Source organism: Stegastes partitus, unplaced genomic scaffold (assembly GCF_000690725.1).
Source record: "Stegastes partitus isolate 25-593 unplaced genomic scaffold, Stegastes_partitus-1.0.2 Scaffold782, whole genome shotgun sequence".
Classification (NCBI taxonomy): domain Eukaryota; kingdom Metazoa; phylum Chordata; class Actinopteri; family Pomacentridae; genus Stegastes; species Stegastes partitus.
In genome coordinates, this window is record NW_007578513.1 from 259,609 (window position 1) to 283,142 (window position 23,534).

The 23,534-nt window shown below is 42.7% G+C and overlaps 1 protein-coding gene across 1 annotated transcript in view; it reads left to right on the forward strand.

Moving 5' to 3' along the window:
* The window catches only part of robo3 (roundabout, axon guidance receptor, homolog 3 (Drosophila)), a 90,664-nt gene that overhangs the window by 51,222 nt on the left and 15,908 nt on the right, over nucleotides 1–23,534 (forward strand). Inside the window, exons 7-11 of the mRNA XM_008292072.1 lie at nucleotides 5,984–6,108; nucleotides 10,167–10,338; nucleotides 13,723–13,928; nucleotides 20,564–20,645; nucleotides 21,508–21,676. Coding sequence (XP_008290294.1) covers nucleotides 5,984–6,108; nucleotides 10,167–10,338; nucleotides 13,723–13,928; nucleotides 20,564–20,645; nucleotides 21,508–21,676 — 754 coding nt within the window. The remainder of the gene's footprint in view (nucleotides 1–5,983; nucleotides 6,109–10,166; nucleotides 10,339–13,722; nucleotides 13,929–20,563; nucleotides 20,646–21,507; nucleotides 21,677–23,534) is intronic.

Consider the following 23,534-nt stretch of genomic DNA (forward strand, 5'->3'; position numbering starts at 1 on the left):
AACTCCAAATTAAATAAAAGCACAGATGAATTATAGCTAAGCTATAATACATTACGCCCAGGAAATAACCACCTCCTCAATCATCATTTCAGAATGGAAACAGTGTCGGGGAAAAAAAAAAACAGTGTGCATGTGAGAGAGGGGGGTATTACTGTATGTGAGAGGATGAAGCGGCAGCAGCAGCAGCAGCAGCAGTAGCAGTGTGTTTACTCTAGCGTACGTTGTGTGAAACACGCTGTCTGCATCAGCGTGGGACTGTGACAGCTGCCTGTCACATCTAGGCCTCGGAGGATCTCCTGCTGGGAGGATGTGTGTGTATTTATGCTCCCCCGTGTGTGATAGCTTCAGTATGTTGGTACAAATCATACGTCAAGTGTGCAGGTGGAGGAGTAGGGGAGGTAAGACGCTTTGGTTGTAAGCACTTTGTCTGCCTTTGCTATGTGATTGAGCAGCACGCCGCGTTGATACAACAGCGGTGGAACAAATCGCACACTCTGATCTGTCTGAGTGGGAGCACAGTATGTGGTGAGCAGCTGAGACAGAACGGCTGAATGCTTCAGTTTGTTTATGAGGATCTTCTATTGATGATGTTCCCTGCCTTAAACCCGGCTAAAGCCAGGATCAACAACCCCGGGTCCTTTCTATTGGACTTGAGGATTTATTGAGTTGCTAAGTAGATTTTGTTCGTGGAAGACTGGTGTGTGCTTTATTCTGCAAAACCCCAGATTAAGTTGAGTGCCAACATTTTTATAGATGCTCCCTCATTTTGTGTTTTGATGATGTAGGTGGAGAGCGCTCCTCTAACATCTCAGTCCAAAATCTTCCATGTGTGTTTGGTTTGGTTGGATGAGTGTGAAGGCCAAAGCATATGATTCACATCATTTTCATCAAACTATTCAGTGACCCTTTGAGCTCTGTACATGTGGTCTTTGTCATCCTGGAAGAGATCAGTGTCATCAGGATAGAAATAGTTGATCGCTGGAACAAGATGATCACTCACAAGGACTCTGCATTGATTTGAGTTATCCTTCTTGTAGGATCAAGTGTTGAAACAAACCATCCCAGAAAGTGTCCCCACAGTGAAACAAAGCCACTGGATCCACTCAGTGTAGGAGCCAAGGTCTCAGAGTTTTGCTTTCATTTGTCACTTATCTGTACTTCCTGTATTTGGACTAAACTTTGGCTTTGGATTTCAGTTCTGAGGAGGGGAATTTAAAGTTCTAAGATAACAGGTTTGAATAAGGCTACAAGATATCGGTCTGAAAATGGCCCGATGCCACAGGCGCAGGGCGATGGAATGGAAAATGAGCATCAGGCACAACAACTTGTTTTGCAATGGAAGATTATTCCTGATTCTTATTCCCCAACATACTAGATTGTCTGTTTTACCGCCTCACAGCAGGATCTACAGCAAACACTGGGACACAGTGGATGTTAAGAGTCCTGTACTTGCTTTAGCTACTCGTACGTGATCACCTTTGCCATCAAACCCTTTCAGACATGCATCTCCTTTCATTTACCGAATGACATATTTATGTGTCAGACTAATGTCTGGGTAAGCACTCCGCTCACTTTTCCATGAGTGACGGCACCTACAGTACTTCTATGTCACTTTCTGCAGGGCCACGTAAATGAATGCAGCCACACTGTCAGGTAAACAAGATTAAAACCAAATTGGATGCTTTTATGTATAGTGTGCCTACCAATCGTGAGAGCAGAGGAAGTGATGATTAAAAAGCTGCAACCTAATCCCAGAGCTCATCAGAAGCAGCGGGTTAGACTGTAAAGAGCAATGCATGGAAAGGATTTCGTGAGTAACAATACTTTTTTTAAAAAATGATTGGAAATTGGTCTTCCTTCAAGATCAGAGAGCTCACATGGTGCAATAAACAAGCCTTTGCTATTGGGTTTGACGTGTTAAATGCCAAATGTAGCGTGATTCGTTGCACGTCTGAACAAAAGAGCGATAATGCTAAAGTAAACGTTGTCTTCAGTCTGTGTCTAAAAGGGGTTTATTATTTGTTTGGGCTCATTATGCAGAATGGGCCAAACACCTACAATTTGCAGGGTTTTGTTTTTCATCTTTAAGAGAACATTTGGTGCTCATCACACAAACACACACCCAAATATTCAGAGCCTCAGCATTCACTCTGAGACCAGACTTTCCTCCTTGAGTCTGACAGTTCTTATCGTAAAAGCTGTGGAAATTTAACTTGCAGCCCCTTGTCTATTTTTTCCTCCCACTTGGCATGTTAGCCTTGTTATGTGTTCTCCAGCTCCGGCAATATCCAGCATATAAAAGAAGTCTCCAGGCTCCTTTGAGTCCCTATCTCAAGTGTTTCATTCTTTATTTAGACGTTCCCCCAATTTACCTCCCTGACACTGCCTCCTGCCGTTATCAGTTTATGTGTCGTCATTTTTACAGACCGGGCTGTATATTTCATAAAATTGGAAAGCGAAGGTGCCACAGTGTTTGATAAGCAGAGTCAGTTTCTATCTTTTAAAAGAACACTTCAAACAGAAAAGCCTGTCATACCAAACCGCCAGCAGCTCTGAAAAGTGAATTACTGTATAAGTGACATGCAGGCATTGTTTGCGCATTTTTTGTCATGTATATTTCAGCTGCTCTGTTACAATCCCTATCCCTATTTTCATCCCATGTGAGGATGCTAATGCTTCTCCCTGCCCTAAATCTAAGGCTCAGTGTCGCGCCGAGTGCACCCATTATTGCTAATTATTTATTACAGCCTCGGGCAATGTGCCGACTTGCCTCCTCAAATCAAACATTGTTATTCTCCAGACAGGGCTGTGTAGCGCACCAAAAACGGCATTTTAATAGCCTGAATATTCCTAGCTGTCACCGTATTTGGGTCAAAGTTACGGCGTTGTGTCAGGCGCAAGGGGGAAGATGTTCAGGTGTCTGCAAGTTTTTTTTTGTCAAAAAGCGCGCTCGGTGCGAAGTTCCTATATGGTGTGTTTTCTCCGGTGTTTTCATTTACATGTATATGTGCGCCAGTCTGGAAGTGCATTACATAAGGAGTAAGTATTACACTGCATTTCTTTAATATTTCAGGCCTTGCATCAGCCTTGACAGGAAGTCTGTCCTTAGGGTGGCTAGGAAGTGAAGGCAGGGGGTTCCATATCACTTGCCCGCGTTCACACACAAAACACAGGGATGCATGTTTGTGGAATGACCTTTAGGGTTAGCAGGGGGGCGCGGACTGCATGTTAGATCCCAGGACATGACCCTGACCAGCTCGGCCAAGACCCCCCGTTAGCTGTGATTTATCCCATGGTTGACACATGTATCCCCTCCTGCTGTGTGATGGAAACAGTATACAAATCCCGACATGAAGCATACACACACACATCTGAGGATTATGTGGAGCAGGCGAGTCGGTGGCAGAGTTTTGGGAAAAAATTCAGCACTTCACACTCGTGCTTTTAGTCTGTTTTTCTGACTCAACCCTCCAACTTTTTATTTTTTTTTTATTTATCTTCATTTCCAAGCTGCTCTCTCCTCATTTAAGCACTCAGTCGAACTCTGACCCTCTCGGCAAAATGTAGCGAAACTGACCTCATCCGAGGTAACTCATGTCAGCTAGCGTTTCAAGTGTTTTGATTCGGGCTGGCAAATTGAAGCAAAGTTAGACTGTGTTTGAACTTAGCTGAGAGAGTCTAAAAGCAAAAGACTCCAGACTTGAAGCGGCAGTATTTGAGTCACGGTAATGTAGGCTCATGGTCACGGCTGTCTGTTTGTCTCTCTCACGGAATCACTTGGTTTTTAAATTTGAAAAAAGCAAATCTCATGTTTACCGCATGTGGTATGAGATTTTTGTTTCTTCATTCAGGTTCTGTGCGCACATTAGCTCTCACGTAAGAAAGAAACACCAGTCTTTCGTATCACTTTCACTGTGACCGTGAAAGGTTTTATCTGTTGCTTTGCTTTGTGCTCGGTGAAAAGGCTCTCTTCCTCTCCAACTTTCTCCTTCTCGGTGTTTCCTTCCATGCAAATGGAGAGAGAGAGAATGAAAGAGGAACAGAAGATCAGGTGGAAAGATGAGAAATCAATTAGGACTGGGGGTGGGCATCATTATGCATTCACACCCCCCTCTGAGCAGGAAGGTCTGTCACTGCACTGCAGAATCAATAGAAATCAAAGAGGTGTGTGTGTGTGTTTGTGTGTGTGTGTGTGTGTGTGTGTGTGTGTGTGTCTGTGTGTGTGGCAGCAGCAGAGCGAAACTGAGACAGCTTACCATTTATTTGCAGTCCCTTTCCCCTCCTGCCCTCCATCTATGTTCAAAGACATCTGATTAGCCTGATGCTCGGGATCAGAAAGGTGACCCACAAACCTGGATTTAGGCTCCTGTGGGTTCTGAGCTGGCCTTTTTGATAGGCTCTTCACCACAACATGAGATAGATTACCAAGGGCTATAGCTTAGCCAATAAGCATCTATCGCAGGATTCATCTATCAGAGCTAAACAAATCAAGGTCACACAGGATCTATTTTGTGGTCCCTTCTTGGTGGAGACAAATAGCCATGTTTGCCCAAATAGTTCTAGGTACTGGAGCCACAGACACTCAACTCAGCCTCAGCCAGTGTGACTGATAAATTTAATATATGGATGGATGGATGCAGAGGGGATCCACAGAGGAGGAAAACAATGTCTGTCATCAAACTAGAATAACATGCTGAGTGTTTACTGCTGACTTCTTTTTCTTTCTTTTTTTAAAAAGCTTGAAACAGTTAGGAAATTAAGCTTTGCTTGTTATATTCATGGGTGGCTCGGTGGTTAGCACTGTTGCCTCGCAGCAAGAAGGTCGCAGGTTTGCATCCCGGTGAGGACACCCAGGTTGTTTGCATGTTCTCCCCGTGCAGTGTGGGTTCTCTACAGGCTCTCCGGCTTCCTCCCACACAGTCCAAAAACATGTTGAGGTTAATTGATGATTCTAAATTGTCCGTAGGTGTGAATGTGAGTGTGCTTGGTTGTCTGAATCTAAGTGTAGATAGACTGGATCCAGCCCCCATGACTCCAGTGAGGATTAAGCAGTGTATAGGTGATGGATGGATGGATGTTATATTGACATGCTCATGAGCTGTTTTATATTTGAGTTGTATCACTTTTGAACCAGATCAGAATTCATAAAGAATTTCCTTAGTCATCATGAGCATTTGCCTCTGTGATAGCAGGTCATTGAAAACATAGTTTTACTACCTCTGTATTTACTTCATTGCTAGAAATGTTCTGTTAATTGAGAGATTATTTTATTCCTCTGAGCAACCTCAAAGCATTGTACATTAAATCAAATCACATTGCTATCGTTACCAAAAATAACACTATTAATGTCACTGTGTGTTTTAACTTTTATGTTCCCCTCCTGCCTTGACACGGTGCTGTTTTGACACTAAACCCTTTTTTGTTCAGTCGGTTCACAGCCTCAGTTTACTATTTGAACAAAATAAATGTTTAAACACAGTCAACTCAAGGGTAAAAGGAAAGAATAACAACTTGGTAGGAGGTATCAGCTGCCACAAAGCTGCTGACTCCTCAGTGAACTACAGGTGTGTCTCTGTTAACGGGCAAATTGTAGGTCACTGTGGTCAGAAGGAAACCTGGCATCATAAAAATACCTGTTTTGAAAGTTCGTCCCACTTGTGTTGAGGCTGGCAGAGGAATACTGAGACCTTGTTTTCTGCAAGACAGAATAACCACAGGAGATTTGTATTGTTCTCTTTTGTACAATTGCACTCAATGCAGGTATGTGTCATGTGATTGTGTGTCTAAATGTGTGTTTCTGAGAGATAAAGAAAGGGAGGGCTTGAGACAGTTTCCAGTTCGGAGTTGTTGTTATCACTGATTGCTTTTCACAGCTTTAATGGGCTCAACGTCACCGCTGGCACATTCTCACTGTATCAAGCTCATTAACACTTCGGGTCAGTTCCGCCCTCGTAACCGTTTCTTTCCATTCTCTGTGTTGCAGTGCCTCCTCAGATCGTGGTTCGGCCGCGGGACCAGATCACGGCTCCGGGTCGCACCGTAACCTTCCTCTGCGGCACCAAAGGAAACCCTCCGCCGGCCGTCTTCTGGCAGAAAGAAGGCAGTCAGGTGAGAAACATCCCGTGATATGTATTAAAGTGGACACTGAAACACATTCTGTTTCAAATGACTCGGCCCACTGAGGCATCCGCCGAGGTCTCATGGTCAATTTGCATCTGACAGTTGAGAGATTGGACTATGGTGTTGGAAGTGGCAGGCTGGGCTAATGGTTAACAGGGATCCTGTGGGTGAGTTAGGCAATTTTACAAATAGGCCACATCCCAGGAATCTACTGTATGTGTCATATATACACCTCGCAGGTGCATGGAGAGTTAGTCAGCCATAAATCAAAGCCCAAGCAATACTTGTAGTATTGTAAAACATATTTGAAATTTTTGCCTGCCTTTCTGAGTGCTGTGCTCGCTGTAATATACAGTTTGTAGGTACACCTATCTATTAAAGTGTGTTCTGCTCAGACCCTGCAGTTCATAAATAAGTATTTTTGTTATTTAGTTTATCCTCAGGCTGCCACCGGCACCAAAAAGTACAGCTTCTAAAAGGACCATTGAAGTTGTGAGCAATTTTATAAAAATCATAGATCTGTTTTTGTATGTCTGTTATGGAAACCTACTTGAAACAGAAGTATGCAATTATTTGTTAGGTTTTACGTTGGACTGCACTCACCGAGCCTAGTCAAACACATTCTCTCCAGGGTTTTCTATCGGTTAACATATTACTATGATACTACTACTAAGTACATTTGAAACGCTTTCCCATTGAATGTATTTCTGTATAGTGTGTGGTGTTGTGGGATGTTCCTGGGTTGCCGCGGTTAGCTCCTACCAAAAGTGGTCCAGACACAATCAGAACACACAGAGCATCACAGCTTGCCTCCTATGTGGCTGCAGCCAGGTGTGTGTGTGTGTGTGTTGTTTACATGAGAAAGAGATGACAGCAGGCTGCACTATGGGAAGAAGGCGAGCCAGCAGAGGCAGTGGGACACTGTTCTGCTGGAAAACCTTGGGTCTTTTCATGTAGCTGGTACTTTGACACGAACCCGATTCAGATTGCTGCATATGCACCTCGTAATAACAGCTGTATTCCTTGGTGGTCATGGCATCTTTTAGCTGGACAATACTCCATGACAGAGAGTTCAAGGTGTTCATTTGGCCTCCAAATTTTGCATTCTTTCAAATCTTTAAAGCCGAAGATGAATCTGTCCAGAAGATTAACTGCAGTTTGAAGAAGACAGCTCAAATCTGCTTCCACTGAAAGAAATGAAGGGAGAGGCTAACAGTAGCACAGTACAAAAGACGACAACCATCTCATTCATTTTAGTGACACAGCTGCATTATTACAACATGACCACTGATGAGGGCCAAGCTAATAAAAACAGCAAATCAATTATGCAGCATAATGCAATGTAAAAAAAAAAGAAAAAGTGAAATATAATTACAGTGTGTCGCTATTCTATTTATGATATGAGCTACTTTAGCTGATTGACAAAATCAAACAAAAAGTGTTCTAAAGATAACTTCCTAGAGCGTTGCTATGCTAATTTAAGCTGGTGTCTTCGCATGCCACCATAATACATGTGCTTTAAAGGGATCCCACATCTCCGCTCTCTGTCATGTTCTTGAATGTCATCCTTTGCTTTTATCAGCCTTTGCTGTGGTGCTGTAGTGTAGTGCCAGGGTGGCAGGCATGCACACACACACATATGCATACACACCTAATTTTCCATTACACACAGGCCATGTTTCTCCAAAGCGTGAGTCTGCACAGGCCTGCATGTCTTCAGTAGCGTGCATGTGTGCAAAAGAGAGAGAGGGAGAGAGAAAAGGCCAGCGTATGATAAGCATTGCAGCCTGTTGGAATGCGCTGAAAGGCCTGATGAGAGTGCGTGGGTGCCTGTAGCATGGCTCCCAGGTACAGATTAGAAAGGGGGGGAGAGCGAGATTGGAGGAGGCCTGGAGAATGTGTGTGGGAGAGGGAGAACAAGTGTGGAGGAAAGAGATAAAGAGGAGAAAGGAGAGGAGGAGGAGGAGGAGGAGAGGAAGTATGTGGGTAGCATGCTGGGAACGGTGGCTGAAATACCCAGAAGAACGTACTGGTTTTACACAGTGACAAATGAGAAAGAAAAAGTAGAAAAGATCAGCGATAAAAATATCTCTGTTGGTGTTGTATTACAAATGAAAACCAACAGAGCGCTTGTGGTTGAAATATAGGCCACATGTGTAAAAACGGTTTTATGTTCTACTGGTGATAGTTATTGCTGCTGAAGTTCCTATGAGCAGCAGCTTCCTATCGGGTTGCAGTCATGCAGCGGCAGGAAAGAGTTGAAGGCTTTGCAGCAGCCCTGCTGAAGTGGCCTATCTTCTGACTCACTGGAGGAAACTGAACAGCTGAAGACCTGCATGATTGAGGTGTAATGAAAGAGATTAGAGGTTACAGGCTCGCCGCACCATGTGGTTTCTTGATCTTTTTTTCAGTACTGAGTGCACACCGAGGACCAATACTGAAAATTAGTTCCTGGAAACAATAATTTGTTGCAGTGTTCTGTAATAAAAAGTTTTTGTCCGTTCAGCTGTTTCCACCCACTTTTTTTTTTTTAGTGCTTGATTGAGTTTTATTCCGTTTTTTGTGTCCATTTCTTGTGGGTTTCTTACCTTGAGAACACACAAATAAATCAAATGTCCTTTCAAAGTTGAATCAGTCAATTGAATGCTACCTTAGTTGATCTATCTCAGAATGGTCAGGCACGGCTCTCTCTCTCTTTCTTTTTTTTTTTTATTGATTTTTGACTGTATTTAAACGTTGTTGTCTGAACAGGCTGTTTTTTTTTCATGTCCTACATAAAGATATGTAGGACGTGTTTTGTCAAAATAAAAATAGCATGCATGCTTACATAAGTTAATTTCCTCCAGCATTCAAAACGACCTCTTTTATGTAATAATACTGTAAACTCCGAGCTGTTTCTGGGTGTGTTTTTTTTGCTCCTGTCACAGTTTCCCTCCCTGTAGGTTCATTAATTACAGCGATATTAAGTCCTGCTATGGAAACAGCACGACCATTGTTCGAAGTAGAAATAACTGAGAAATGTGTGGGCTGAGTCTAATGACTGGATCAAATGGGTTCTATTTAAATTGACTCAGAGGAGTCAGCAGCTGCAGTCAATTGTGATCACTTACAAGAAGATAGCGGGGCACGCCTCGAAGAAAATTTAGTTAACGCAGCTTTCTACACCACCAGAACTGATAATTCAAGTTGCTGTATGTCTATTTTTGACACAGCAGATTTTTACAGTGAATTAATGAATAATCATCAGAAACGTACTATTGCCATGATATACATCCATCCATTCATTATCTTTACACTGCTTAATCCTCATTAGGGTCGTGGGGGGCTGGAGTCTATCCCAGCTGACTCAGGGTGAAGGCAGGGGACACCCTGGACAGGTCACCAGTCTATCACAGGGCTACACTTAGAGACAGACAACCAAGCACACTCACATTCACACCTACGGACATTTTAGAATCACCAATTAATCTCAACATGTTTTTGGACTGTGTGGGAGGAAGCCGTAGAACCCGGAGAGAACCCACGCTGCACGGGCAGAACACGCAAACTCCCAACACGCAACTTGCCCCTCTGTATACTGTCTTTTAGCCATACTGTGTTTGTTTTATTGATCAAGTGCTTTGTTTTGCTTTCAGTCTATCTAATTAGGTTCCTCTCTGCTCTGTAAACACATCCTGCAGTTCAGCCAAATACTCCCAGAATTCTAACCAGCTGAGTCACTCCCAGCTTCTCACTTGAAGAGCACAGATATTTTTTTATTTATTTATTTTTTTTACACAACCCAGTGCAAAAGGTTAATTCTTTCAATGAAAAGTTGAAAAGCCGACAATGACTTTTTCTTTCAGCCTGGTATCAGCTCAGTCATGCTTATGTTCGACTAATTAGAACAAATGTTTGCAAGTTAATGTGAATAAATGGCAAATACTTGTAGCCTATTATCATGAATACCAATTACAAAATGGATTAATGATCATCCATGAATGCGTAATATGAGTAAATGATGAAGAAGGGACTAATCTGCATGCTGTTTTTTTTTTCTCCTCCAGATCTTGTTGTTCCCCATCCAGGAGCCGTCACAGGCGGGTCGTTTCTCTGTGTCTCTGAGCGGCGAGCTGACCATCACTGATGTTCAGGTCGAAGACTCCGGCTATTACATATGCCAGGCCATCAGCGTAGCCGGCAGCATCCTGACCAAAGCCCTGCTGGAGGTGGAGAGCGGTAAGTGTGAACACACAGAATCCCAGTAGCCTGATGAGACAAAATGAAGTGATTTAAAGGCCAGTGGTAGCATTAAATATAAGTTTTGTCTTGTAAACTGAATGAGGAGGAAGAATAGTCGTGAAATTTCTACTGTGTGTTTCAAGATGTCCTCCAAACTTTGCATTTTCTGCTTTACATTTGATTAATCATTTCTTACCATCAACCCCATATGTGCACGAACAGAAATTTGAAAGCCCTTCAAATCCATCTTAAATTAAAATATCCTCCCTCCCAAATGAGCAAACAGCAGGAGGTCTTATCTGATGTAATCAAAAGGGACAACTGGTGATAGTTCTATGCAAATAACCCTGCTGCAACATATGCTCCCCTCCCCGCCTCCCGCCCAATCAGGGAATAAACAGGGATTTTGTTTAGCTTCATCTACACTAACTCCTGTGTTGACTTTTCACATTTTCAGTTTAGCTTCAGTTAGCTGATGATATCAGAGCTTTTGACAGGGCAGAATACAAATGAGGTTCATGTGCCACGCCTGTGGGCAAAATGTTAAATGGCAGGGTGAGTGAAATTTTTTGCCCAGTCATTGGCTGACAAGGGCTTTGTGAGCACAGGTCGCCAACACGGAAACAAAAGGAAAACCAATGACTTTCAGTTCCAAACAGTCTTCAGGTCTATCCACTGCCTTTTATGAATGCACGGGAATTTATTTCTTGTCCAAGCTGAGCATAACTCTGCTAGTTGGCAGCACTCATCCCGAGGTGTTTACATTTAAGATTGAACTTACAGACATGTAGACGTGGAGCACGGCCATATATGTCCATGAGCTTCTCAGAGATGACTGTGTGGCTGCGACAAGATGTCAGCAAGGTTGTGAGCTAACAAGGGTCAAGTGAAAACATGCTAACTCTTCGGGACGTTTATTTAGAGTTTGCAAGTCGTAGCCATAGCGACACATCAAAGACGGATTTGTATATGTGTGTAAAAAGTGTTAGACTTGTTCGTCTAATATAAAGCCTACTGGTGCAACAATTACTCTTAGATTTTCCTAAGATGGTAAAAGATTTCATCAGTTTGTGTTGCACACAGCATGAAAATCACCCTCAGTGTTTTACCTAATGTCTGTCGATATCCATCCGTCTCATGTCGCATCCTGGATGACGAGCCCATTTAAGAATTAGACAAGGTAATCTCCCACTTAAGTTCCTAAACCTGTCAAGCAGACATGATCCAACTACATTTTTAAAAGAGGTATTTCAAACTGCTGGCCCTAAATGCTCTCTATTATCAGATCCTTATTGTCTGCTGGCTCTGTTCCATCCAGCTTTGACAAAACAATAACTTGGCCTTTGCTGAAGAAACCTACAATTAAGTCTTGTGTACTATTTATTTTATTTTTGTTGACTGTGTGCAGTATTGTATCTTGTTTTTCATTTTGTAATTATGTTTTGAAAAGTGCTATTCAAATGAAGTTTACTATTATTATTATTTAAATGTTATATGTGCAGTTCACAGAATAGACAATATAGTATTTGCAGATTTGAAGTCATTAATAGCACCCCCCGAGTTTTGACTATAGGAGAAATAGATGTTGCTTTCTGGTGAGGAATTTATAAAGTTGTGCAATTTTCTTTTCTTTATTTTTTTTTTTAGCAAAAACAAAATACAGTCGTATAGTTGTTTAATGAGCCTCAATTATCCACCATATTCCAAAGCTGGCCGGTTGTCCTAAGATACTTTGAAGTGTAATGAATAATATATTTTCATTGAGCCTACACTCATCATCACGCCAAGTGGTCCGTCAGTCTGACAGGAGGTAACTCTATCCACATATTCATGCCTGAGAAAAATCTGTGTCATCGATTTGCATGTTGAACTGGAGCAGGACCAGAGAGAGGTGGGCCTGGGAGCCTTTGGGAGTGGATGTTCTCTTGTAGTGACATTTTACATTTCACATTGGAAGGACTTGCTGTGGTTTCGCAGGCAAGCTTGAAAATCTGTAAGCCAAAGATCAAACACTCGACCTCAGTGTGTCTCTGTCAGTAAGAACTTTGAGTTCCAGGGTGACAATGTCTGCGCTAACTGACCTGAATACGGGTTACACCAGGAACTATTTGCCATGTTTACATGCAAACACCAGCTTATGGCCAATGAAAAGAAAAGAAAAGAAAAGATGTTGCTCACGTTGATATACAGCTGGATAACATGCTTGTTCAGTAAGGTGGATAATGTTGAGAAGGTTTACATTTTCTTCTCTTTGGTGCAAATTCACATGCAGATGACAACATCCGTTAAAACATTTGTCATAAAAGAAGTGATAGATGAAACGTGGTCTGCATGTTTGCCATACTGATGATCATAATCAGGTTTTTGTACGTGCACAAATTCTACTATAATCAGGTTGTTCATAAGATGAATGTAACCTGGTTTCTTAAGTGCATGTAGACACAGTGAATGGGTGCCAGGCACATTTTCTGGAGTCTCTTGTCATTGCAAAGTTGCCAGGCAACCAGCACAGACTCCAGGCCGTCCGTCCGGGAAGGCTGTAACTTCACATTTACACATTTCCAATATTAATCATTTCATTTACCTCTCACCAAGAAAGTGAGTAATCATACTTCCCAAAATGTTGGAAGTGTTCCTTTAAATCCTCATAGTATTTTGTTGATGTGATGGATAGTGAGGCTGGAGAATACTGGCGAGGATACTGTCAATTTGGCGTAAGCCAGTGGTAGGCAAATAAGGGCCTGTGGGCCAAATATGGCCCTCCACCAACATTTTTTGGACATCCAACAAAAGCTAAAGTTTTCTCTTTCATAAAACTTTAGCATATCTGTTCACTAATCTCCTGCAGGCAGCAGTTTAAATAGCGGGCTCATGTAAATCCCAGTAAACATGACCATGTAACATCTGATTAGAATAATTGATTTGCATCTCAAACACAAAACGGCAGCAGCCTAACAGACGTGGCATGCTTATAAAAAGTCTTTCAAGGCAAAAATAACAGTTTTTAGCCATACATGAAACAGCCCCGATCATTTCAGATCTTGTAGTCTAGCACAAAGGATGTGTTTGTCGATATGAGTCACCTTTTTGAGTAGTAACATACAGACGCTCTGTCAAGAGAAGCTCTGCCATCTGCTCTGTTACAGTATTCATGGAGGAAGCGTGTATGATTCAACAGCTAGAAAAGGGTCACAGCTCGTTCGTCATATGCTTTTGACAGTTTACAGAGTTTACACGTTTGATAACACTCTCATCCAATGCTGTGTGCATTCACACTATGAAGAACACGCTGTAAATGAAGTATTTAAGCAAAGCAATCAGCTCAGTGAGGATTGTTTTAATTCAAACCCCGTGTTATTTTACTGTTCTCTGTCCCTACAGCACCCTCTGACCGGGTCCCTCCCATCATCCGCCAGGGACCAGCCAATCACACATTAGCTCCTGGTTCCACTGCTCAGTTACACTGCCACATCTTGGGTAACCCCATCCCCAGCATCCAGTGGGAAAAGGACGGCCAGAGGATCCTTGGAAACGATGGTCGAATCAGCTTGATGGAAAACGGCACTTTCCAAATCACCAATCTCCAGGTATTAGGATTAAAGACTTCCACTTCATAAATACACTTAAATACACATTTAAATAATGACACAGGTATTTATTTACACCTGTGTCATTTTGCCCTTGAAATTCACAACTTTCCTGAAATGACCTTTAACCATGGATATTTAACGCTGCCACTCTTCCCAACACATCGCCCCTTTCTATCCACATCACAATGTATGCACAGTCACTGTTTGCACATCAAACATAATGTAGTTTACACAAGATAAACTTATTCCACATGATAAAACAACAGTTTTAATTATCAGGAAAGTATGAAGCACTTAAACAGAGGACATTTTTACAGTTGACGCAAATGATGAGATTTTATGAGAGGAGGAGGAGAGGTGGGGAACGGTGAGGTGTGATCACCATGATAATGAGCGTGCGAGGCCATTAGCAGTCGTTAGCGCCGTCTTACTTCATGCTAATGAAATCCATTCTGCCCAGAATTCCCTCCTGGGTATGAAGCAGCACCTGAGGTCACCGCAGCCGCAACGAGAGTCGAGGAGGCTCGTGCATTAATTGATTGTGGGTTCTCAATGATTAACGATCGCTGAGACTTGTAATTAAATCCTCGATACATCAGTGCAAGTGAGGACTGGATGAATGAAAGAGAGCTAGAGATGAAGGAGCAGGAGGCTGAGAGAGAGGAGAGGATAGAAGCAGAAATAGCTGGGAGTCAGAAGCCTAAAGTACATTTTATGCTGCATTCATGTCATGTGGGAATAAAAGGGAGTGACTTGACAGCTGAGAGCGCTAACTTGGAAGCGCTCAGGCTTTGGGACCTATTTGAAACTGTCAAACACCGTGTTGATGTTCTCTGTAGACTTTGGTTCAGTTTGATCTGAAACATGAAAACAAATGGTATTTATGGCCTTGGATTTCAGAGATAGAAATCACAAAATGACTTGTAGAAACTGTTTGTTTCATTTAAAGTGTTGTTCCATATACCTGAGTGATGTCTGGGATTCGTGTCTGAAGACCACCCTTAACCCAAAGAATCAAGGCTCACAGTCATATTTAAATACATCATCCTTACTGCTTCACAATCAGGTTGTTGTGGCTGGAAAAAAAACATCAAGTCTACAGCCATGCAAGCAGCTCTGGTGCTTTAAGCAAGTCTGACTCACCAGATGTAGATTACTGGTGTAAGAAGAAGCCTTTATTGTCACAAATTACAACACTGTGAAATTCTCTTTTCACATGTCCCAGCTGGGGTCACAGCACAGGGTCAGCCATGACAAGGCACCCCTGGAGCAGGTAGGCTTAAGGGCCTTGTTTAAGGCTTTGCAGTGCTGGGTCTTGAACCCCCGACCTTCTGATAAATAACCCAGGGCCCCAACTATGAAGCCAGCACTGCCATTGGCTGCACATCGACACAGTTTTCTTCTTCCTTTCCGCTATCTACGTGTTACCATTTCAAAGTTCCCTTCACTAAAGAAAACAACAACCTCGAAGCAACAAGCTACACAGTGAAAATGTTAAGTGTTGCTGACAGTTTGGATCATGTAATAAACCAGCCCTGCTAGTTGTTTTTTTTTGGTGAATTATCCATTTTAATGGCACTGCATGTCTCCCTGCTTGCAAATGTTCCACCAGAACAATCACTATTTTGAGTGAACACTGTTGGTCCATCCTGTTCCAAGCCCTGCCTAAGAGGATTGGGATTAGTTTAAAGAAATTCATGCACACAAGAGTATTTTTACTTATTTATTTTTTTTACCCCTATAGTGGAATGATAATGAGGTGGAACCAGGACATTGTACACAGCGCTGTGTCAGCACATGGAGTGGTCAGGCTATGCGAGAGTAACTTTGAGCCACATGCTAGCATGCTCTTACTAACATGTTAATATTTAGCATGTAGCGTTCCCATGCTGTTCACCATCAGGACCCTGGAACCAGTTTAAATACATAGAATGCAGCTACTTGTGTGGATGTTGTTTCAGTACTTTTGTCCATTGCCCGTGTTGATACTGTGCACACCAAGATAATTGGAGAAATCAGAGATGGTAGAGAGATGTCTGTGTGGTCTAATGAAGCAGGAAACATCAGCAACAGACAGGCTGTTGACAGATCCCCAGGTTAGGCAAATTGATTTAGAAGAGCAAAAGAAGGCAAATGGTTAAGTCACAAATCATGTTTCAGAGGCAGCAGTCTACACAAAGTAGCCAGGTTTCCTGAGCCCTCCCTACTTCCTGCATCTCTTCTTTAGGATCCTATTTTGTTCCCATGTCAGAAGGGATATATAAATGGACACACACAGAATACCTACCTTGGTGGCAAATAGTATCCTGATCAGATGCCTAAACTACCTCAGTTTGGTTGTGATTCAACTCTATGAAGCAGGACCACATCATCTGCAAAAGGCAAAAATAAAATGTGTGTATAGATAAGATAGATAAATAAAGTGTGTCAACAGACACACTCTAGCCCTTACCTCTACCGTAATCCTGCGCATGAAGACCAAGAACAGAATCAGGGACAAGCCCTTCAAAATACTACAAGTGACATGGTCATAATTCCTTCTCCAGGTCTACTAAATACGTACAATCGTCTTGGCTCCTTTCTTCAAGCTGTCAGCCAACAGCCGTCACAGTTTGATTTATGATACTTTCCACAGAAAAGATTATTATGGATAATTCAACAAACTTAGATCCAGTTCTTCCTTCAAGTAAAGGGCTTTAGATAACCTGGATAAACTACTGTCCCCGTGTGGTTCTTATCCCTTCTAGTTTCTTTGAGACATTTTGGCTACTAAACTGGTGCCAGAGCAATGAAAGTAACTTGTAATGAAACAGACATTTCTGTTCCTTATACACAATGTGTACTGTGGTCTCACTTGTAGTACCTGACAAAAATGATTAATATTAAAAAGGTAAATGTACACTTTTGCTAGTTTGTCAAAAATGTATTTTCTGTTGAACATTTTCCAATTTGACAAGAGCCATCAAAGATCCAGGGGATAGTTTTATAAATTCTTTAGATATCCATTTAGGTGAGCTCGGCCATAATTTAATACAAAGTCCACATCAAAAGAGCATGTGAAACACAATAAATACAAAACGCAATCTCCTAAGATAGGGAAACAATAAAATCAGCATTCATAAAACACATTTAACCCTGAAATAATCAGTATAAATAAGTCGATTTCATCTGGGCCCCCAGAGCAGGACAGATGGTCTGTTTGTTCCTTGTACCCTGGCAATGAGGAGATGCCATTACCCTGGGATCTCTGCCAGACACAGACTACTGCCATCCCTCACTCTGGTGCCAAGATGTCCTGGACAGACGGGAAGTGTATGTGTGTGTGGTGCTGCTAAATGGTTGATATAGGGTAAGGGGTGGGGGCAGTTATTGCAAGGTTAAAAAAAGGAAGTGAAACAGAGGAACCCAGCAAAGCCTGAGGAGTGTGAGTAGGACTACACGGACACCACTAAACAGATTACCGCAGGTGATCAGGTTAAAGCAGGAAATCGAGTTCACATGTTGACTTTAGATCCCTGTGTACACGTGTTATAGTCGGTAATCACATTTCCCTTCTGCATCCTCCCCAAAAAAGATCTGACATCATTATTAACCTATTGTGGAGAAGGCTCATGTTAGTGGGGTAGTTAGCAAGTGGGGGGCAAAGAAAAAGGAAAACAAAAGGCACCAAAATCAGTCCTGATTTCATCGACTTGCAGCGCCGAAATATCCAAACTGTCAAAGACGTCACAAACTATAATATATAAATAAATATTCACACGTTCCCTCTTTTAGTTTGGAGCTCCTCTCCTGTGCCTCCCTCCCTCCCTCTTTTCCTCTCTTCCTCTTGCCTCATCCATTTTTCAGCAATCTGTTTCGCGCAGCGCCCAAAGCTGCCGGCCTTGATTAATAGTCAGGTGTCCCGGCTGTTTACCCCACCCGCCCTCTGTGCAGAGTCCCCATCCACCGATCAAACACCACCATCTGGGGACCCGATCCCCCCCCCTCAAACCACAGACAAACGCACCATCAGCCAACCCACAGGTCAACTCAAGGTCAGGGCCTATAGAAAGAGAGGAGGAGCAGCGAGGGATGTTGTATGAGAAGGACAGTCACCTGTCCCGTGTCCTGCAGGACGCTTTGACAAGCCACTTAGGCCTGAGTAATTCCTCTGTCAGTGTTACTGATGAGCCGGCCCACAGATGCAGGAGGAAGAGAATGGCCGACCACGTGCACAGCCATCAGTGAGGTATTACTCATGATAGGTTCTGCTGTGCACATCCTCTGCATAATGTATAAGGTTTTCAATGGGAGGAATATGGGCTGTGTTGGCAGAATAAGTGAGTAAGGAAGGAAGGCTGATTGTGTTTGCGGTTGATTTGTTGGTCTCGCATGTAAACTGTTAAACTACAGAAGACTGGAACATTTTGGAGCAAACAAAAACTAATTCAAAGTCCCCCATTACGCTTCCACACACATGTACCGGCACCCAAACACACATTCACACACACGCAGAAACAGGTTTATAGAGGCAGCAGCCCTCACAAATGTCGTTAACATTAAATTCTATGCTGTCATCCATCACTGTGAATTCAGCTGAGGTATCTGTGTCAGAGTTTATGACTTTTTCAACCTGTTATGCAGCATTTACATTGTAATCACACATGTTTCAACTAGTTTCTCACCAGAACACATTTATGTGCGCTTAAGAAAAGTTGTTGAATGAATTTCGTGCTTGTTTTGAATGTCTTTGTGTGTCCCCTCCGTCTTATGATGCACTAAAGCCTAACACACTTAAAGAAAATCCAGTTGGAGAATATTTTCAAAAGCTTATGAGAGAGCAAAACAGTGGTTTATATGTATATTTTTAATTTTACAATGTACCATTATTAGTTTTTTAGGCATCCACGTTACAGTGTAATTTACCAGCAATGATGTGTGCATGTATATGTACCACCAAGCAGGGTGACATTACGTTGTGTGTCATTACACTCATGGGTTACCCTTATGGCAGTCGGCATCATGTTTCCTACATGTGTGATTATGCATGCAAGATGCAAAGACAAGTGCCCTATTCGTCAAAAATATTGTTACAAAGAACCAATACAGCATTTTACTTTTCTTCTTTTTTTAATATGCATTGACAGGTTTTCCTCTAAGTGGCCATTTAGCCGCAAAGTTTCCATTTTAGCGTTTTCAGCCTGGATTTTACACCTCAAATGAAAGATATATCGATTCAAGAGAGAAAGAAGAAAAAGAGCGAACGAATGACCCGGAGCGATGAAGCTAAAGCTATAGAAACATGATCAGAGGCACCGCTACCGCGAGTCGCTGCTACCTCAGTGTCACATTGAAAGATTCCCCAGCGTACAGACCCCCAACATCTCCCTCTGTTGTAAGCAATTTCACAGCCCGTCTAGCTTTTGGCTTGCCTCCCCAAAAATTTAATAGCCAGCATTCACATGTGCACACACACACACACACACTTACACCCAGGCACATTTATCACACACCTCTTAATTACATCTGCTCATACTCTGTCCAGAATGCTAAGTAGCTGTTGAGTAGAAAGACTGGCGCCTCAGAAATTTCTGGACCTCTAGCTGGTCATTAAAATTCTGTCCTTTGATCCTTCCTTTAACTCTCCTCCTCTGCTGTGTAGGAATCAAACGGAGAACATAAAAGCCACCAGCTTGACTTTAGCTTCGACTTCAAATAGCTCCGCTGAGAATATAACGTTTATGGAAAAAAAATTTGAAATAACTACAATTGACAAAATCTCCAAAGCAGAAGTAGCTAATTAAAGCTGATGTTATGTTTAGGTAATGAAAATTCAAATTAAGTTAAAATTAGTAGCAATAATTGATTCCCAAGAGAAGCAGTTTTTTTAAAAATATCATACAAAGAATATTGATAAACAGACGTATCGAGTTTATTAAAATTCCGAGATGAACTTTGTCGATGAAAATATTATTTTCAAGTTACTGACGTGTAAGGAGAGGACGCCGCAAACCAATTTGCATGCATTATGTCACTTCAGATCGAAGCCATGCAAATGAAATCTATCTGCATTTCCATGTGGCCCCATGTGCTTTTAAAGTTCACCCATCGCGGGACTAACATTTCCATCTTTATGTTATTATATCTGTCCACGCACCAGTGACTCTGCCCCTATTGTCAGCAGTACGTGCTGGGTTTTTATCTTAGATGCCTATACGATGTGATTTGTGGGTTTCACACCATCCACACACCAATCACGGTGCCATAATCAGACAAAAATACACAGTAAAAGGCTTGTGGCGCGATTTCAGATGCTTTAAAGGGGGAAAAAAGAAGCAAACAAAAAAACAAACATATTGGCACCAATGGGAGCTACAAGCTGCGTAAACTGATACTAAAAAATCTTACTTTGATGTGAAAGTGGAGTGGAGGTGGAGTCACCTGGTTGGCTTTGCGTTAATAACGGCGTTCTGTTCTGCCAGCTTTTTCATCCATGCCAACTTCCTGCTGCTCAGTATTCTGAGCACAAACATTCTGGTTGGAGAGATATGACATTTAGTCTCAATCACTGGTAATGGATGCATTAACAGAGTATCATGCGCTCGCAGACGCACGCACGCTAAAATAATGATACACATTTTTACTGTTGCCAGGAAACGGACTCCGGAGTTTACACCTGCCTGGCTTCCAGCTCCAGCGGAGAGACGAGCTGGAGTGGAGTGCTCACAGTCAAAGGTAAATTGTCTCCGCGTGATTTAAACACATGCAAATGGAAGCTCTGTGAAGTAGCGGCGTATAGCAACGCAGAGATGCAGCGTATAATTAAAGAGGTAACTTCTCTGACACTGTAAAGAAGTGTATTACAAACAGCAATCCTGATTGCGTTATTAATTTGAGCAACTTTACTGTTTTAATCATCAGTTGTAAAAGGGTGTGACTGTGTGATTTCCTTCAAAAGAGTCAAGGTGGTGTTCCCTGTGACCCTTTAACGCTCAAATCAAACAAGTAGCAGAGTTTAATTAGAGCCAGTTAACCCCTGCTGGTCCTGGATCCTGCTACTGAGCACACTGCAAATATAAATATCTGTATGCACGGTGTCGATGAGAAAGAGCAACACGGAATAAGAAAAGTCACCCAAAATATGCTAATGCCCGCATAATTGTGGGATGTCATCCGCTGCAGCTCAAAGCACACAATCAATTGAACTGCTTTGTGAGCCCGTGCCCCCTTCTTTTTTGCTCTACGACCTATCAGGCACGAGCACATAAAATATTTCAAGCAGTAGGGATTTCATTAGCGGCATTAAATGAAGGAGTAACGACTTAACAAGCAGCTCTGATGACACCTAAGTTTGTTATTTGACTATTAGCATCTAAATGGTTAGTTAAGATCTAATGGCAAAATTGTGAAGTCTGTTAGAAGCGAGGAGCTCCGCCTGCAGCGACGGTGATGCAAATGCTCAGTCAACATTAGCGGGATTACACAGAGGACATAATGAAACAGTAACGCTACAGGCAGATGTTACAATCAAAAGTGCACTTCGCTCTCCCACCTCCTCGCCTCTCCCTCACTCTCTCCTCCGTCCTCCTCCATCCAGAGAGTGCAGACTCGGCGGCGGCTCAGACCACCGAGCCCTTCCAGCTGCCGGGTCCGCCGCACAAACCCATAGTCACGGACGTGTCGAAGAACAGCGTCTCTCTGACCTGGCAACCCAACGCCCACGAGGGAGGGGCCGCCGTCACTTCCTACATCATCGAGGCCTTCAGGTGAGTTCATAAAGCCACGGCACATCAAAAGGCACCCTGTTTTTGTAATCCTTCGCAGCCATCAAGGGCAAACGAGACATTTTAAGTCAAGGGCCGTTCACTCCTCAGTACCTGTGCTCTTTCATCGCGGTTTGTCACAAGCCATTCCCCTTCTTTATTGAGCCGCGTGGTTTTTGTGCTTAAAGTTTGAGAGTTTTACTGCAGAAGCTTTGGCCTTGTCAGAACTGAAAATGTTTTCATTTTTGGACTCTGAAACTCCGTCACTGAAGCAAATAATAATGAAAATCTTTCACTCGTTGCGACTCTTTAAAGTGAGGCCAACAAGTTTTTATTTTTTTGTTTATTAGTATTAGGCCTTGGAAAAAATTGCAGAACAATTTTGATCCACTAAGAACTCACGAATGGACGACACAACTGGCCGAAACATCCCTTCGTTATACATGCTTAGAGTGTGTAGCGAAGAAACACCAAAGTCAGAGGACGCTGTTGTTTTGTCCTGCCCTCGGGAGGCTCGTCCGAACCTGAACGCTCCTCAGTGGGAACCTTCACCTGAGCGGAAGTCCACCTTGGATTAATTAGGGCCCTAACAGATTTAGCTGATCGGGATACGTGCCTCTCCCGGATGGAAGGAGGGCCTCTAGATAAAGATAGGCAGTGTTATGAGGAAATGTGTCCTTCCAATTCGATAAAGAGAAGAACACCAGCAGAGCTTAATCAGATCCAGACATCCACCGTGGCCCGTGGCAGCAGCTGAACGTTTCTGAATAACGCAAACTGATTCTTTATAAAGCAGCTGGAGGGGACCGCTGGGATGTTTGCAATAACATTTCCTTGCCCGAGGTGCTAAGGTTTGTTTGTAGGAGCGCAGGGAGGAGTGAGGGTTGGGGCTTTTATGTGTGTGTGTGTGTGTGTGTACATATGCATTGTGTAATAGTGTTTATTTAATTTGCAAAGGCAGACTTTTCATTCTCTGGCTGCATTCATTCAGTCTTTCAGCCCTCTGTGTGTGACAGTGTGAACTCCTAAGCATCTATTCCACAAAGTTACCTTGAATCTGGTGCACAGGGCAGCCTGCTCACATACACAGTCGACATGAGTATTCATGAGACGTTTTCCCTCTTTGGTCTAATTGTTGCCGTTCAGTACTGAAGCTTACTTCGCCACAAAACCCCCACGGTACCCTTGGGGAAAATCTAAAAGTGTCAAACAAATGGTTGGGGAGGCCTTTGTGACTGCTGCTCTGCCAAGGTGACAATAAATTCACAAAGTAAAGGGGAGAGACAGGGGGGGGGAAGAGGCAACGTGGTGGTGGGATGATGCATCTGGGGGAGTGCCACAAGGCCAAGAACATGCCCTCATTTCCTGTCGGCAGCTGTGCCTCCTTATAAGCCCCATTACAATATTCATCAGGATGGCAAATTGTACCATTTGGAGGAAAATGTTCTAGCGACTGCAAACTTCTCTGAACCGAATAACTTTGCACACATCTGCTATTGTTTACCAGATAAGAAATATTAGAGGGAGCCAAAAATAGATCCCGCTATTGCCTGGAGATCTTCCTTTGCATTGGTTAATTGTGTAGCGGCACATCAAATCAGCGCTGCAAAGTGCTCCTGAACGCAGTATGAAAATGGTGCCCACACTCACAGGCTTTTGTGTGCAGTCTTTCAGTGTGACTGAAGCACACATTTGAGGTACTTGTACTTGTTCTGTATGTAAGTATGTTTTTTGTTGCTGCCACTTAATAGTATACTTCAGACGAGCACAATGTACTTTTGAGTCCACTACATGTGTTTGACAGATATTTGCTAGTAGACACTCTGCATATTAATAGATTAATTACATATAAAACATACGG